Here is a 16,566-nt window from a genome sequence, read left to right as displayed (position 1 = left end):
CCTCACGTTGAACCTCCTCTAAGCTCGTCCTGTGCTTACAGGGTTCTCGAGCTTCTCGGGCATCTCCCAGACTGGCCGGTTACTGCCAGCTCCCTCGTTCCTACGTTCCCCTCCCTGCCTGCCTGCCCCACTTTGGCCCCTGCAGCAGCACTCAGCTGAGCACCCTCCGTTGCTCCTGGGGAAAGAGCGTCCTCCTTGCTCTCCGTGGCGTTCCCCCAGCACATGGTGCTGTAGCAAGGACAAGGCAGTCAGATACAGACACAGCCTGTTGAACAGAGCGTCCTGCACGCAGTGCTTCCGATAGAGCAGCTCAGGAGCAAGGAGGTGAGCTGGGTGTGCTGCCTCTCACAAAGAGCATTCTACATCGGCGACCTTCCCCGTTGGACCCTCTGCAGCCTCTCTTTTTCCCGGTGTTGTAGGTGTTAGGTTGTGTGGTTAAAGGTTCATCTCCACAAACGCAGAGGAGGACAAAGGAGCAATGGCAGGCAGGGGAAGCCCAGTGACCTAGGCAGAGGCAAGGGAGCACCCTGCTGTGGCTTTTGCCAGGGCTGTCACAGGAGAGGGCTCGACCACATTGCCTGGGTATGAGGCTCACCAGACAAGTATTGACTCTCCCTTGCTCACTTCACAGACTGACGGGGGGAATGCGCTTCTGTGGCCATGCCCTGCCTCTGAAGCCCGGCCGTAGACAAAAAACCGGCTCAAACTGTGAAGGTTACCAGGCAACACGTGACTGGGTGCACGTGTGCGGCAAGGTCTGTGCGTGTGAATGTCTGAAACTGAGTTCTGAGCTGTCAAGCAGAAGCCTGCTTCTTGCTACACGCAGCCAGCGTGGGCTGGTTGTAAATTTGGGTAACACCTGGAATAATCAAAAGTGGCGTGTCCCGAATCCTACAGTTAGTAAAGAGCTAGGAGAGAGAAGCCTTAATTTGGAGGCTGATCAGGCATTGTACTGCTCACATAGACAGATTAGGAAAACTGGGGGCGTGGGGTTCCAGAAAGAAGAGGTGGTGTCAAAAAGAAGGGTTCCCAGAAAGAAGAAGGGATCTTGAAGAGAAGCAAGGGACCCAGGAAGGAAAAGGTGAAGATCCTGGCTGGAGGAAATATCCTGGAAGTGGCGGAAGATCTTGGAGACCAGAGAGCCGCGTGGAGACAAGTGCCAGGGGATGCCCAGGGACCTTGACCAGCACCCTGCGAAACTGGTAAGGGCAAGCAGCTGCACAGCAGGAACCAAGGTGACGTTCTGCCTGACCTTCCCGGACCTGCAGTAGCTGGGATAGGGGAGTTGGATCAAGCAACTGCAGGATTCAGTAGGAATGCATTTCACGAAGGTAAAGAGGACACAGCAGTGGCTTGGAAATGCTGGTTGGTTTAATGGTAAAACTGGAATTATTCTGTGAACTGTGCATTCCTTTTAATATGGACTTAATTTAAAATAGCTGCTTTGAAGTTGTTCTGACTTCACCTTAATCGACACCTGCAATCTTCATCATTTTATCTCCTCCAACAGCCAAACCATACCCTGCCCCTCCCCACCCCCTGCAAAAAAAACCCCAAAACCAACCCAGGAAAAGAAAGACTTCAAGGGCAAGCTAGGCAGCAAAGTTGTGCGAGATTGGTCAAACTGCTCAAAGTTTGCCGAGAGATTGGAGCTTGCAATTCAGATGTACGTCGCTCAGCGTGGGGAGGGTAGTACGCACCTTTCACTGGAGTCAGAGGGAAAAACGGGGAGAAGGGAGCTGCAGCGTAAAGAGTAAAGGACCTGACATTCTTAGGAAAACTCTCCTTTTTCTTTCCTTTTCCTTGCTCCTTCGCTTCCAGATCTCCGTGGTCGCAGTTTGTGCTGCCTCACCTCCAGCACAGCGTGCAGAATGAAACGACGGTCACAGAATTCGTCCTCCTGGGGTTCTGCAGCACCCCAGCCCTGCAGCGCTGCCTCTTTGGCCTTTTCTCTGCCCTCTGCTCTGCCACTCTGATGGGAAACGCACTTGTCTTTCTGCTTATCTGCCCGGACTACTGCCTCCACAGCCCCATGTACTTCTTCCTCTGCCACCTCTCCATCGCGGACATCTGCTACGCCTCCAGCAATGTCCCCCATATGCTAAGGAGCCTCCTTGGACAAGGCAGAACCCCCTCCTTTGCTGGGTGTGGGGCACAGAGCCATCTTTATTTAATCTTTGCACTTACAGCGTGCGTGCTGCTGGCCGTCATGTCTCATGTTCGCTACGTGGCAATCTGCCGTCCCCCGCGCTATGCCCTCATCGTGATCTGGAGGCTGCGCCTCACCCTTGCCACATTTCTGTGGGCTTTGGCGTTCGTATTTGGTACACTGCAAGCCTCTCTGGCTTTACACCTGCCTTTCTGTGGCCCCTGCGAGGTTGTCCACTTCTCCTGTGAAATTCTTGCTGTCTCAAAGCTGGCCTGCCCTGCCGCTCCTGCCAATAAAGTCCTGATCTTTGGTGTTTGTGTGTGCTTCTTCCTCTTCCCTTTAGCCTTAATCCTGATTTGCTCCCTGGACAGCCTGGCCACCGATCTGCGCATCCGCTCTGTGCCAGGATGGCACGAAACCACCTCCACGTGTGGCTCCCACCCGACCGTGGTGGGTGTCTTTTATGGAAACGCCATCTTCGTGTACGCGGGGCCCGGGAGCGGTAACTCCTCTGGGAGGGAGAAAGTTCTTTCCCTTTTCTACAGTCTCGTCAGCCCCAGTTTGAACCCCGTCATTGACAGTCGGAGGAACAAGCAGGTGAAGGAAGCCTTGCTGAAGCTTCAGAGAAGGAAGAGGGTCTTTCATTCCGTCTAGCTGGCGCTCTAGGCTTTCACCTGTCTCCTGTCTTTCTGCTCTGTCTTCTTGAGCTCTTGGGGAATGTTAAGTGGTTAAAACGTAACACAACACATGGGTATTCAAATGCATTTGTCTCTTGTTTCTCTGTGCAGTCTGATGAATATCATGACACAAAATGACTCATTCCTTGTATTGCAAATAACTAATTCTTGTTCCTCAGATGCAGCCGTCCTAGACAGGTAGTATGTTTCACCGGAACTGTTGACCCAAGTGGAAAAAACAGTCTTCTCGGTTCTAGCTAGCAGTCAGGATAAACTACTGTGTAGCAGGGTTTTTTTCTGAATCTACCCATTGATCCAATAAGATATTCTTTTTCCTTACCGTATTTGTACCTCTTGTTATCCTCAGGATGCTAGAGCTTCAGCTCTACTGTTAGAAAGAAAAAGAGAGAAAACATGATGCTGCTAATGGGCTTTGCCTCTCAGGAGGGTGAACGAGCCTGTGAAGGGTTTTCTTTCTGCACACTTTTGAGCCTGACACCTCTCATGCAGGAATGTTCTCTATTCTGGAGAGTTTTTGCTCAAAGCAGAGCTGGCTTCTGCCCAGGCACTAAGTTTTCCAAGCGGGAAGGGTCTAGGGGTGCGTGGCTTTAAATAGCTGCCTGGATCCGCATCATAGCTTGTGATTTCATAATGGTCCCTATTGTGTCTCTGGAGTTGGTGCACACTGGGTGCCACTTAGCTCCTCCCGTGAGGGCTACTCCATCAGTCCCTGGGGAATCGGGCCCCTGACTGACCTGGAGGTTCAGTTGTCCCCAAAACCCAGTGACTGACGTGAGGATGAACCCAAACGGGCGTTACAAAATGACACTTCTGGAAGAGTTACAGGTAGCGCGGCCGGGGCTCAAAAGTGCAGTTTTGTGGGTTGGGTTTTTTTTTTCCATTTTGGAAATCACTTTTTTAGACAGGAACCTCAAGAACAAAGCGGGAGGTGGGGGTTTTTTTTGTCTGAAACACTCATCCCTCTCCTGCTGTATTAAATACGTCCAGACTCTCGTGTTATACAGTACAGGTGATGTTATGGGCTGTTTTATTTGCGTATGGGAAGAAAAACCTCCTACAAGTCCGTGGTTTTAGGGCTGTGCCTGAAGGAGGAGGAGGCACGCAGAGGCGTGATGGCTCGTGGACTCGCGTGGATGCAGGGGTGGGTGATGTCTGGGAGGACGTAAGGGAGCTCTCCACCCCCAGCCCCAACTTTTCCCTTCTTGTCATTGCTAAACAGAGACATGACGAGGAGGCAGTGATTGACCGGGGAAGAAGGAGCAACGCTGTCAGTATTTGCTATGAGAAGGAGGAGTTGGAAGGTGAGTCTCTGCTGAGATCCTGGTGGAGGAGCCACTAGCCCAGCGCGTTTTCCCATTGCACAAAGTCTCTCCAGTGTGCCTTGTTGGGTGTCAAATCATGTGCAGCGAAACGTGCCGCGCTTCTCAATAAAGCAACACAGTTATTGTCACATTTTTTACTATTATGGCTTTTTAAACGGAGGGAAAAAGCCTCCCGGGAGGCCACGGTGTGAGTTGTAGCCACGGGGCTTGATAATTCACGGCTTTTTTTCTCGCAGAGGTTGCTCCTGGCTTGGAGAGGTCAGGAGAATCATTTCAGGGCTGCAGACACGGGGCTGTGATTTTCTTTTTTTGTTCTGGAGTTCATTGCAATGGGACTGATTTGATCGTCTCTTGTCGCCTCGTGCCATACAGAGCTTTTGAAAATAATTAGCTCGTGTTGCTGCTTAATGAGCAAGTCTGAGTGTTGTCCAGCCGAAGCTGGAATTTGAGAAGAGGTCCGATACTTTCAGGGCACTTTTAGATGACCCGGAGCCAACACTTGTTGTTGCTGTGTTGTTGCAAAGCTCGAGTAAAATAGGCTTGGAAAAAAGGACGTCCAGTGAAAATAACATTAAGGGAAGCTGGCGTTGCTCCTGGGATTGAACCGTGGCTTAGCAAGGCACCGGCCACCTCAACTATTGCCGCAATGCCGAGAGCGCTGCAAAAAACGCTGCTTTTTCGCAGGCCACCGGACCCTGTACGTGGGCGCGCAGATGCCACTGGTTAGGCAGAGCCACCGGCATCACCGACGCCACAGCCAGAAGCATCGGGAAGGGGAACGGGAGAAGGAGTCTGCCCCGACAGAGCAGGGCTACCACTGTAAGTCCCACCGCGGCATTCGCTAAACTGGGGGCAACGTGGGCACTGGGGCCTTCTGCAAGCACGTCCCCGTGGCTAGTTTGAGTGAGTTGCTGTTCTTCCGAGGGAAAGTGGCCTTATTGAGCAACACCCTCTTTTTCCCAAGTTTTACTTTCTTTTTTTTTTTTTTTCTTTTTTTTTTGTTTTTTTTTGTTTTTTTAAGTGCAGTTAAATGCATAATGGGTTTAGGCTCGTCTTCCTTTGGGGGATCCTGGCTTTAAAAATGGCAATGTGGGGAAGGAAAGCAGCCCATCCTTATGCAGAGGTGGACCAGATGCTTCTCCTTCTTCACGGCTCTGTGCAAGCCCAGAGAGACGCAGAGGAGAGGGGCCAGCCCAGTGTTTATGGCTGCACTGGTGCTGATGGCCACTTTGCACGTGAGGGTGACAAGCTGTGTTCAGGCGCAGTAACGGGATGGGTCTTTGCCTTCTGCCCCCAGGCTCCCCGTCCCAGCGGGTGCAGTTCATTCTCAGGACCAAGGAGGACGAGCAGCACATCCCTCACCACTTGTTCTCCGAGCTGGATGAGATCTGTGTAAAAGAGGGCCGAGATGCCGAGTGGAAGGAAACGGCAAGGTAAATCCCTGCTGCTTTGGCTGCGGTGGGAGAGGAGTCCCCGCACTGGCAGCGCCCGTGGGCTCTGCTTTCTCCTCTCCAGGACGCGAAGCTTTTGCAGCTGCAGGTGGCGGCACGAGGAGCCTTCTCCTCTTGCCACCCCGTGGCTCTGTCAAAGGGGCTGCAGAGCTGGGGCTGTTTTCGTGCAATGGGGCTGATCGCACCCGATGTCCGCAGGTGGCTGAAGTTTGAGGAGGACGTGGAAGACGGCGGCGAGCGCTGGAGCAAGCCCTACGTTGGCACGCTGTCCTTGCACAGCCTCTCCGAGCTGAGGAGCTGCATCAGCAATGGGTCGGTGCTGCTGGACGTTTGTGCCAACAGCATCGAAGAGATTGCAGGTACCGTGGGCACTGCATCTCTCCGGGAATGGCCGAGCTCAGCTCACCACGGTGCTCTTCACTCCCAAATCAAACCCTGCCCCAATGGCACGTCCTTTTCCAGAAGTGCCACTGTGTTTTTCTCATGAGCTGTTTTTGGATGTAGACTGGGCGTGCAACAGTCGCACTGTTTTTTTATTCCAATATGGGGTCCTTTTGAAAGCAGTTTGTGGAGTTGGAGAAGCCACTAGAGAATATTCTGCAGCCAAAAAGGAGTGTGTGTCAGGGCTTAGCAGGCTGCTCTTAGAAATACGGAGTCTGCGTAAGAGCTGAACCACCTTAAAGGAACTATTTCTTACAAGCTGTTTCCTCGCATTCTTTGTTTTACTTTTGCCTTAACATCCAGCATTTAAGAGTTTTAAGGCAGAGTTTCTCTGGCGATGACCAAGCAGTGTATTTCTGTGGGGAAGATACTTGAAGTTAATTGCAAAAGCCACTTTGGAGAAGTTATCTTTGACTGGCAGCAGGTCTCCATTCAGCCCTTTCAAGGGCTGGAGAAGTCGGAGCCGTTCTTAGCATGTTTCTCCCTGGGCTCAGCAAATTGCACTCGATCAGCACGGGAAACTGGGAACGTCTGTGCTATAGATTGCTTATAATTTGGGTAAACGTGTAGAGTCAGAAAGGCCAGGTCGGGCAAGAAAATTGCATTATTTAGAATGGGAAATATTTATCTTAGCGGAATGATGAATAAGCACTTGGATGATGTTTCTTAGCAAAAGAAAATTCTCGTTTTCACTGCAAAGGCTGAACATTATTAAAAGGCCTTGCTATGCAAGGCTGAGCGGGCATTAGGGTGCAGCCTGTGTGGCACAGCCTTCCCTGGGGGCTTTGGGGGTCGGGACTTGTTGGGGTTTCTGCTCTGATGGCTTTGTTTCCCTTTGCCATCCTCAGATATGATCCTGGCCCAGCAAGAACAGTCCACGGAGTTTGACGAGCACGTGCGGGCGCAAGTTCGAGAAGTCCTTCTGAGGAAGCACCACCATCAGAACGAGAAGACAACCAACCTTCTCCCCGCTGTCTGCTCGTTTGCTGATGTGAGCAAGAGGCAGTCGGACCTGCACCTCCTCTACAAGCCAGGTGAGGGTTTCTGCAGGGCTGTGGCCCCATTAGACTTGCCCAGGCAAAGGAGAAGCGTCCCAGTTGCTCCTTGTCCATCTTTCTGAGTGTCTTTCTTTTTCCTACCAGCCCAAACAATCACCCCTTGTCCTTCTCCCACCGCTGCGGAAGCTAAAGATGGGGTGACCCGTGAGAGCAGAGCTATGGATTTAAGCAAGGTGAGACACTCGTAGCTTTCTTAACGCCTTTAGGGCCAGATTTGCTCTTGCAGAGTGTGCTGCAGAGCGCTGTGGGCTTTGCTTTTGGGGTAATTGCCTGAAAATCGCTTGTCGTGCCCAGGCGGAGCTGCACTTCATGAAGAAAATTCCCACCGGGGCTGAAGCATCCAACGTGCTCGTAGGAGAGCTGGATTTCCTTCACCAGCCCATCGTGGCATTTGTCCGCCTGAGCCCGGCTGTCCTCCTCTCAGGCATGACGGAAGTTCCCATCCCAACAAGGTGCGAATGAGAAGCGCAAAATTCTTCCGTAAAAAAGATACCCAACCAAACATCAAGTTGCAGGCATCAGTTTGGTGTCCCAAGGGAACAAGGCTAGTGGGAGGGGGAGCAAGCACGTTTCCCCCACCCACGTCTCCTCGCCTTCATTTCTCCATTCCCTGCTGTAGCTTTTAAACCCATCGGCCAATTGTAATGAAAGTTGGCCCCCAAATTACATTTGCCGTCTGTTTTGAAGAATTTCAAATTCATCGCGGCATCGCTGAGCCTACGTGTCCCGTCTTGAGCCACGCTCTGGGCTGGGAGCTGCCAGGGCTTTCCTTGGGTGCTCTTGGAGCAAAGACACCTTCTTCTCTCTCTCATTTTCTTTTTCTTGCCCAGGTTCCTGTTTGTTTTGCTTGGACCAGAAGGAAAAGCCCATCAGTACCATGAGATCGGCAGGTCCATGGCCACTATCATGACGGATGAGGTGCGACAAGATGAGATAGCTCCGGGTCATTTTTGCCTTTCTTCAGCTCTCCCTGTCTCTGAAGTAGTGAGGAAGAGGATTTGCTGTCCCAGCTGCCCGCAGCTCTCCAAATAGCCCAGCCCTCTTTCTCACCCCAAAGCAAACACGCAGATTTGCATCACCCCACATCCTGGAGGCTGAAATCCCGCCCGGGGTGCATCCTGCACCTCATCCTTCTCGCCGGGGTCCCCAGCACGCTGTCCCCAGTGGTGGCATTGCCAGGGCCAGTAAAACTTCTCTTGCTCTTTAAGCAGAAGGGTATGGTGTGCCATGGGGGACGGGGGCCTCGTGGGGGAGATGATTACAAGTGCCGTGATGCGCAGATTTTTCCTTTTGGGGGAATATTTCCTGCCCTTTCCAGCAGGGAATTTTGGTGAAAAAGCCTTGCGTTTAGCCAAGAGCTTATTGCACTGGTTAGGACATCCGAGCTGGGTTGTCCTCTCACCAGGTTGTCTTCTATTGGCAGGTTTTCCGTGACGTTGCCTATAAAGCCAAGAACGGGGCTGACCTCGTGGCTGGCATCGACGAGTTTCTGGATCAGGTCACGGTCTTGCCGCCAGGAGAGTGGGATCCATCAATCCGAATCGAGCCCCCGAAAAACGTCCCTTCGCAGGTGGGTGCCACATCGGCGGGAGGCATGAGGGGGATGGGCAGGATGGCTGGGGATGCTGTTCAGGGGCCCAAATTCACAAGGTCCCACTCTGACACAGTCACAGAGCCAGACCAGAAGCAAAACAAGCCAGTGGTTACAAGTCCATAGCTTTATCTCACTTCCATTTTAACAGGAAAAAAGGAAGATGCCAGGAGCTCTTGATGACAGTGCTTCTCACAGCACGCTGGAGAAACACAGTGGGCCTGAACTGCAGCGGACGGGAAGGTGGGAGCTGTAATAGTTTGGGGTTTTTTTCTGTTTGCCTCTCAAATCTGAGCATGCACCTTCCCTTCTAGCAGGTCTTTGGGGTTAGCTGGTTCAGTGAAGGGGCTCCACATTGCCAGCTTGGTCCCCTGGGCTGGGCAGGGGGGAGATCTGGGCAGCTGGGCTCAGCCCCAACCATCACCGTTGCACGCAGGTTTTCTTGATTTGGGCTGAAGGAGAGTGCTTCTTTTTAGCCACGAAAGTTACTCTATGCTTGTGATTGCCCTTCTGCAGCAAAGCAAAGTCGACGTGTTCCTCCAAGAGAACAGACTCTCTTCTTTTTCCTTCCTGCAGGCTCTTTGGAGGTTTGACCCTGGACGTGAAGCGGAAAGCCCCGTGGTTCTGGAGCGACTTCCGGGATGGTCTGAGCCTGCAGTGCCTGGCGTCCTTCCTCTTCCTCTACTGTGCCTGCATGTCCCCTGTCATCACCTTTGGGGGACTGCTGGGGGAGGCGACCAATGGCCACATAGTGAGCACCTCTCTCTGTTGGGGGGGATGGGGGAGGGTAAAACTCAGGCCAAAGTCCCTGCTGCAGTGAACCGGCTTTGGTTTTTGTTTCTCCCTAACGATTTATTTACTCACGGCCGCCTCTCTTCCCCGGACAGAGTGCCATGGAGTCGCTGCTGGGCGCGTCCATGGCCGGCGTGGTGTATTGCCTCTTTGCCGGCCAACCTCTCACCATCCTCGGCAGCACCGGACCCGTCCTGGTGTTTGAGAAGATCCTCTACAAATTCTGCAAGTAAGGCAGGCTGCCGCAGCTGGGTGCTGCGAGAGCCTTCAGAAGGGGGCAGTGATGGAGAAAAGATGCTTTTCTTTTCTTTTTCTTAGGGGTAGTTGCTAGATTTTAGTGACAGTCCTTTTGTTGCGATGGCTTTGATGGGAGATAAACCACCCTTATTGCCATAAGGTTTATTATTAAGCCCCAGCTTGCTGGCAGCAGGTGACTGGGTGCAAACCCAGCTGGTTTCAGTGTTAGGGCGTCAGGGTGATGTGGGAGAACACCACCTGGCCCAAGAGGGACCTGACCTCAAGCAGCCTCCAAGGTGTTAACACGAGATCCGTGTTAAACAGTGGTAACTAAATAATTGGCCTCTCCTGCTGTGGGTCTACACCCTGCACCACAGCCCCGAGGCTCTCTGTAGTAGTACATGGAAACTGCATTTCCCATCCGCAGCCTTGACACGCTCCAAAATTGCTCCCCGTTTTCCCCAAAGGCAGGCATGGCTCAGGGCCTCTTGCTGGCCTTTCCAGCCTTTGTTTCATTCTGCTTTCCCAGGGAATACACGCTCTCCTATCTGTCTCTGCGGGCGTGCATTGGGCTGTGGACCGCCTTCTTGTGCATAGTGCTGGTGGCCACCGACGCCAGCTGTTTGGTGTGCTACGTCACCCGCTTCACGGAAGAAGCCTTTGCCTCCCTCATCTGCATCATCTTCATCTACGAGGCTCTGGAGAAGCTGAGTCACCTGCGAGACACCTACCCTGTGCACATGCACAGCAAGCTGGACTTCCTCACCAGCTACTAGTGGGTTTTTTTCCCCCTGAGAAAGCTGCTGCCCCTTGGCAGGAGCTCCGGGCTGCACCTCCATCACCTTTCCCTTACCCCTGTCTTGGCTTCTCTCCTCCCAGCTGTAAGTGTGAGGCACCGACCCATCCCAGCAACGAAACGCTGCGTTTCTGGGCGAGCAACAAGATCAACGTGTCTGGCATCGCCTGGGAAAACCTCACGGTGACCGTAAGTGCCCCGAGCCACTGCTTCCTCGTGCCGCGTCCATGGGGTCCAGGGGCATTTGCCTGGTGCAAAAGTCAGAGCCCTTCAGGGAATGATGGGCTTCAAACTGTGCTAGTGCTGCTCGGAAAAGTCCTTGCCTAAATGTAGCGTGTGGTTTTAAGCCGCTTGGTCCTGGGGAGGAGAGTCCACCTTGTCCAGTCTACCCCAACGTTGTGGGTAGCAAGTGTCCCCGTCAAGCCTGTTGCAGGACAGTATTTCTGACTGGGAGGAAGGTTAAGTAGTGGGTGGTTTGATTATTGTAGAAGTTGTAGGACTTAAGTTCATGCTTGAAAGGTAGTAGCTGGCCTCCTTAATGGGTTCCTAGTAACTCCAGGCCTTGCTTTCTCGTTCAGTGCTGTCTGTAGGTACGTGCATAAATTTGCTTGTCTGAGCAGCCTCTCAGGCTGTTGTTGCCGGAAGCAGAGCCCGGGCCTAGGGCAGCAGGCTCTTATGGTGGCCTTCATCCCCTCTTGGCCAGGTTCTGCAAGACCTCCCCTGGGGAGGGACGATCTGTCTCTTCTCCTCCTTTCCTACCATGGTTGTCTTTAGCCCTCCTTCCCTCTTCCCTCTCTCTCTATCCCCAAGAGTTTCCAGTGTTTCCTTCCCCTCTGGTGTCTTCTTTAGCCACGATTGCTCGAATGGCAGGCAGAGGATGTGCCAAGGGTGCGTGGTATGGTGTCCCCTCACATCTCATTTCTCCGCTGTGTAGTTCAATGTGTCACTTGTTCAGCTGCTGCTGCTCATTAAATATAAATCTCTATTGGCAGGAGCAGTTACAGGGTCGTGGATCTTGGACCAAGATCCTCAAAACCCCCTAGCTATGCGAGGTTTCCCTGCCGCACGTGCACTGCCTTTGTGTCCTGACGCTCTGTTTCTCCAGGAATGTCGGTATTTGCGTGGGGAGTTTCAAGGACCTGCCTGTGGACGCGACGGCCCCTACACCCCTGACGTGTTCTTCTGGTGCTGCATCCTCTTCTTCGCCACCTTTGCCCTGTCAAGCTTCTTGAAGAAGTTTAAAACCAGCCGCTACTTTCCAACCAGAGTAAGTAGAAGATGGTGGCCAGTGTCCATCTCCACACTCATTTCCCAAAATGGCTTTCCTGGAGCACTAAGCAGTATTTGCCCTGCCTTGGTCAAGCTGGGAAACGTTGGCCTTGCAGGCCAAGCTCTCCAAGAGCTTGGATGTCCCGCACTCATTTCCATGAGTGCAAAATCATCGTAGCATTTCCCACATGCCTCGTGACCTGCCCCAGATTGAAGATTTTGGGGGGTTGATTTATTTTATTTTTATTTTTTTTTCTCCTCAGGTAGTAGGAAGTCAGGTTTCCCAAAGTTTTGGGGGTTGGGGTTGGGGGATTTTTTCCCTACCTTCTGTGCATTATGTGCTCGAGCGGAAAGTAGATTCGAATGAGGAGCTTCCTTTTGAGGACTAAAGGATGCCTCAGTGCCTTGTTGCCATTGTAGCTGTGAGTGTAGCTGTAGTGTCAGACATGTGTTTTCTTATTTTTAATATTATTATTATTATTTTTAGGTTTTGACTTAAACCAACCCTTGTCCGCCTAATTAAGCTTTTTTTATTGTCTGACCCCAGATCTCACAGGGACAAACACAGCAGCAGTATCTAAGCAAGGGATCAGGCTGCATGTGCTCAGAGGGGTGGTGGGATTTGGTTAAGCAGCCTTAATGTTGTGGATGTCTGCAACTCTTGCATCTCGCGTTACGGCCCTGTTTGCCATGCCCCTCTCACCTCTGGTTTCTCGCCCCAGGTACGGTCCACAGTGAGCGACTTTGCTGTTTTCCTCACCATCGTCATCATGGTGCTCCTTGACTTTGTGGTTGGGATCCCATCGCCGAAGCTCCAGGTCCCCCATGCGTTCAAGGTAACGGGATGTTTTGGCACGTGGGGGTGCCACAAGGTGATGCCGGGGCAGGGCAGGGCTGAGTCTGGAGGAGATGCTGGTGGTGTGACCATCTCCTCTTCCACCTCCAAGTGCCTTGCTTCCTCCTGGAAACGAGAAGATGGCCCCAAAACTAGATACCTACAGGGGAAGTATCTAGAGGTGCTTGCAAAGAGGAGACTGGCACTGCTGAAGCCCCCGGGAGAGGGGGACATGAAGCCAGGGCTGGGAGGTGCTCTGACACAGGGAGGGAGGGGAAAATGAAAGCCAGTGGAGTGCCTGGGCTGGGAGACGATGCTGATGCGTGGGCTTTGTTGCAGCCTACCAGAGACGACCGTGGGTGGTTCATCAACCCCATAGGACCCAACCCTTGGTGGACGGTGTTGGCTGCGCTCATCCCAGCTCTGCTCTGCACCATCTTGATATTTATGGACCAGCAGATCAGTGCCGTTATTGTGAACAGGAAGGAGCACAAGCTGAAGGTAAGGGCCTGTGAGGGATGACCCCAGCCCCTTCTGGGCTGCAGGTCTGGGGAGAAGCTCTTATTCCCGATGCTTTCTGAAGGCATTGGTTTGGGACAAGGTCAGGCTGCGTGGCAGGATGCTCTCCTGGATTAACGATGATGCAGGGAGCAAGTGACAGGGCAGTTCAGATGAGCAACCTTTTGGAGGAGCAAATTAATCTTGGAGCAATAGAGAAGTGCGTTTTTGTTTTAAAATGGCAGCAGCAGCAGGTGTGGGGAATGAATTGTTTTGATGCGCTGCCAGGGATAACTCAGAGTCACACCTTCCATCCAAGTGGTACAGTTTTCTTTGTGAGTAGAAAAAATGGTTTGGTGGTTTTGGGTTGTGGGTTGTTGTATTTTGGAGAAGTATTTATCGCACAAGCTCTGCATATCCATTGTTTCTGAACTCCTGCCAGATTTTCATGCCACGTGCTTGTGCAAAGCCTGCATACACGCTTGCTTGTTTCCATTTCTTGTTTTGAATTCTGAAGAAGTTGACTTGTGCTCGAGCAGGGTTTGAGTCTGACTTGCGACGTTATCCTTGCTCTTGTGCTATGGGATGCTCTGTTTCTTGTTTTCCTGCCTGCAGAAAGGATGCGGGTACCACCTGGACCTTTTTGTGGTGGCCGTGATGCTCGGGGTGTGCTCTGTGATGGGGCTGCCCTGGTTTGTGGCTGCGACCGTCCTGTCCATCACCCACGTGAATAGCCTCAAAGTAGAGTCTGACTGCTCAGCTCCAGGAGAACAACCCAAGTTTCTGGGGATACGAGAGCAGAGAGTCACTGGCTTGCTGATCTTTGTGCTCATGGGCTGCTCCGTCTTCTTCACTTCTGTGTTAAAGGTGAGAGGAAAATGCAAACCACCCAACAACCGCGAGCTTGTTGGAGGTTACAGCAAAACAGTCCCCTCTCTGCAGGCCTGAGTAGTTAGTTGTGGAGCGGAGGAGGAGGAGGTGATCCCAACCCTTGGGGCTTGACCCACGGTGGGAACCAGCCTCGGTTAGGCTTTGCAGCCCTTCAGGCCCCCGTTTGGTGTGCTCGAGGCGAGCAAGCAACGCAACTGCTTGAATTTTTGGGTGTCTTTCAGGCCCGCCCATGTTTATGGGTTACAGTTGAGCATATTCAGACCAGCACATCTGCTGTCTTTCAAACAGGCAGCCCTTTACTGGCTGCAATTTGCTCCCCAAATGCCCGGGAGCAGCCGTTCCCAGGAGCTAAACACACTGAGGTCATCCCCGTGGGCTTCCTTGAACGTTCCTCCCACAAAGTAATCTCGTCTCTAGGCTAAAAGGAGGCCTGTGGCCTTTGCCTGTTGCCCCAAGAATAGGCAGAAGTGTTTCTTCTACCGCCAGAGAATGCGGCATAGGGTAGCACGGGTGAAATCGCCTGTTTTCCTCCAACCTTTCTGGAAAATAGGATTATTCTGAGGAGAGGTAACTCCCAAGTTCAGCCTAAAGCAGAGCCTTAGCTCACTCGTGCGCACAAAATGGCAAAAAAATGGTTAAAATCTGACCCATCTCTAAGCCTGAATGGAAGCTGGAAAGCTTCAAGCAATTTTAGGCAGTGCCTGTGGAAGAGGGTGGTAATACTGAAAATGCAATACAGAAAAAGAAACGATTGCATTCTTACTTTTTTTTTTTCTTCCCCCCCCCCAGTTTATACCAATGCCTGTGCTTTATGGCGTCTTTCTCTACATGGGTGTGTCGTCACTCAGAGGAATTCAGGTACGGACTCTTTTACAGCGTGCAGCATGTTGGCTCCCTGGTATTTTGTCTCTGTAGCAGCAGGGAAAAAAGCAGTGGCATGGGAAAAACTTCTCGCAGAGCAAGCAATGAAACTCTTTTGTGTAAAAAAGAGATTGGTGGAGTCACAGGAGGTATATGGGGCTGGGAGGACCAGGCAAGTTCAGCGCTCTCTGTTGCAGGGTTTAGGGCAGGTCAGTGTTTGGTTACGTGAAAAGCGGGGGAATTTGGTGCAAAGGGAAGGCAGTTTCTACCACTGGTGGAAATCCTCGCGGGGGGATTCAGTGGGCCGAGAAATGCTAATAATGGAATGGCATGGAATAGTTGCCGTTTGGTGGGCAGCTCTCAGGGCCAAGCCGGTTTATAGATGGAGCGAAGGGAAAATGGGTGCTGCTCCCAGGAGGAATGCGGTGGGATCCAGGATTTCTGACGGCAAGCGAGATGCTGCAAAGTGCCTCCACGTCTCGAGAGGGCCAGAAACTTGCCGCAGTCCCAAGGTGGCAACCTTTCCCTTTTATTTCGCAGTTCTTTGATCGCTTGAAGCTGTTTTGGATGCCGGCGAAACACCAGCCGGATTTCATCTACCTGCGGCACGTGCCCTTGCGAAAGGTGCATTTCTTCACGGCGATCCAGCTGACCTGCCTCGTCCTGCTCTGGACCATCAAGGTGTCCCGTGCCGCCATCATCTTTCCCATGATGGTAAGAGCTGCCACCGCTCAGCAGCGGGGTGTTTGCAGTGTTGGAGTGAGAGGTGGCATCGTCTCTGAGCTCACCGCATCTTCCCTCTTATTCATGAAGGTTTTGGCTCTCGTCTTTGTCCGGAAAGCGATGGATTTCTGCTTCTCAAAGCGAGAGCTCAGCTTTCTGGATGACCTTATGCCAGAAAGGAAGAAGAAGTTGGACGATGCCAGAAATGAAGCCGGAGAAGAAGAAGAGGTAAGGCTTGCTGTGTCCTCGGGGCTGGACATCTCCGTGTGGCTGTGAGATTGCCTGTTTCTCTTACAGCTTGTCTGGAAATGTTGGGGGAAGATCAGCACTCAATCGAAATAGATCCCAATAGCCTGTAACTTTTGTAACCTTTGTTTCCTCAAGTAGCAGTGAGCTGAACGCTTGAATACAGGTGTAATTTTTAAAACGAGTCGTTTTTCACAAAGGTCATTATCATTATGATGATTATTATTAGATGATGATGATGATGCTGCTGTTGCTGCTGCTGCTGGCAAGATTTGCTCATAATCGTGTTTTGAACACACAGTCCCCCTGCCCCGAAATCTTTGGAGTGAACGGTTTCTTCCCTGCTGCACTAATACCTATAGCTGCCAAGGGGCAGAAGCGGAGGGCAGACTGCTAAGTTTGTGCTGGGCATTCAGCTTATCTCCACTTTGATCAAAGACAGAGAACGTGATTTGTCCCTTTTTTACATCAGGAGTCCAGGAGGGTGATGGAAGCTGCTGCTGCTGCAAGTTCAGTTCAGCTGAACGTGGGGAAGACCAGTGATGTGGATATCCCAAAGCAAAGCAGTGACAGGTAAAGCTCCACCAAGCGCCAGGACCCCCGGCAAGATTAGCTTGAAGGTGTTTGGCAGAGTTTTCTCCACTTGCCTCTTTGTGGGGCATCCCACAGAAACCAGCAGGCAGCTTGGTGGGAAAACCAAATTTGGGG

General features: G+C 52.1%; 2 protein-coding genes across 2 annotated transcripts in view; one reads left to right on the top strand and one right to left on the bottom strand.

Annotated features, from left to right (window-relative positions):
- Positions 1–16,566, bottom strand: part of LOC126036843 (electroneutral sodium bicarbonate exchanger 1-like) — a 720,476-nt gene that overhangs the window by 114,919 nt on the left and 588,991 nt on the right. The window lies entirely within an intron of this gene.
- Positions 4,061–15,837, top strand: LOC126036794 (electroneutral sodium bicarbonate exchanger 1-like; the record flags this gene model as incomplete). The annotated part of the gene is made up of 21 exons (XM_049796993.1): positions 4,061–4,148; positions 4,854–5,000; positions 5,467–5,602; positions 5,819–5,979; positions 6,910–7,095; positions 7,204–7,292; positions 7,360–7,571; positions 7,950–8,037; positions 8,543–8,689; positions 8,862–8,953; positions 9,287–9,461; positions 9,598–9,731; positions 10,269–10,514; positions 10,619–10,724; positions 11,641–11,802; positions 12,527–12,640; positions 12,979–13,140; positions 13,753–14,004; positions 14,818–14,886; positions 15,430–15,603; positions 15,703–15,837. Coding segments are annotated over 21 exons (3,075 nt in total), but the record flags the coding sequence as incomplete, so codon positions are not given.

Source organism: Accipiter gentilis, unplaced genomic scaffold (assembly GCF_929443795.1).
Source record: "Accipiter gentilis unplaced genomic scaffold, bAccGen1.1, whole genome shotgun sequence".
Classification (NCBI taxonomy): Eukaryota; Metazoa; Chordata; class Aves; order Accipitriformes; family Accipitridae; genus Astur; species Astur gentilis.
This window is presented reverse-complemented; position numbering and strand designations above follow the sequence as displayed.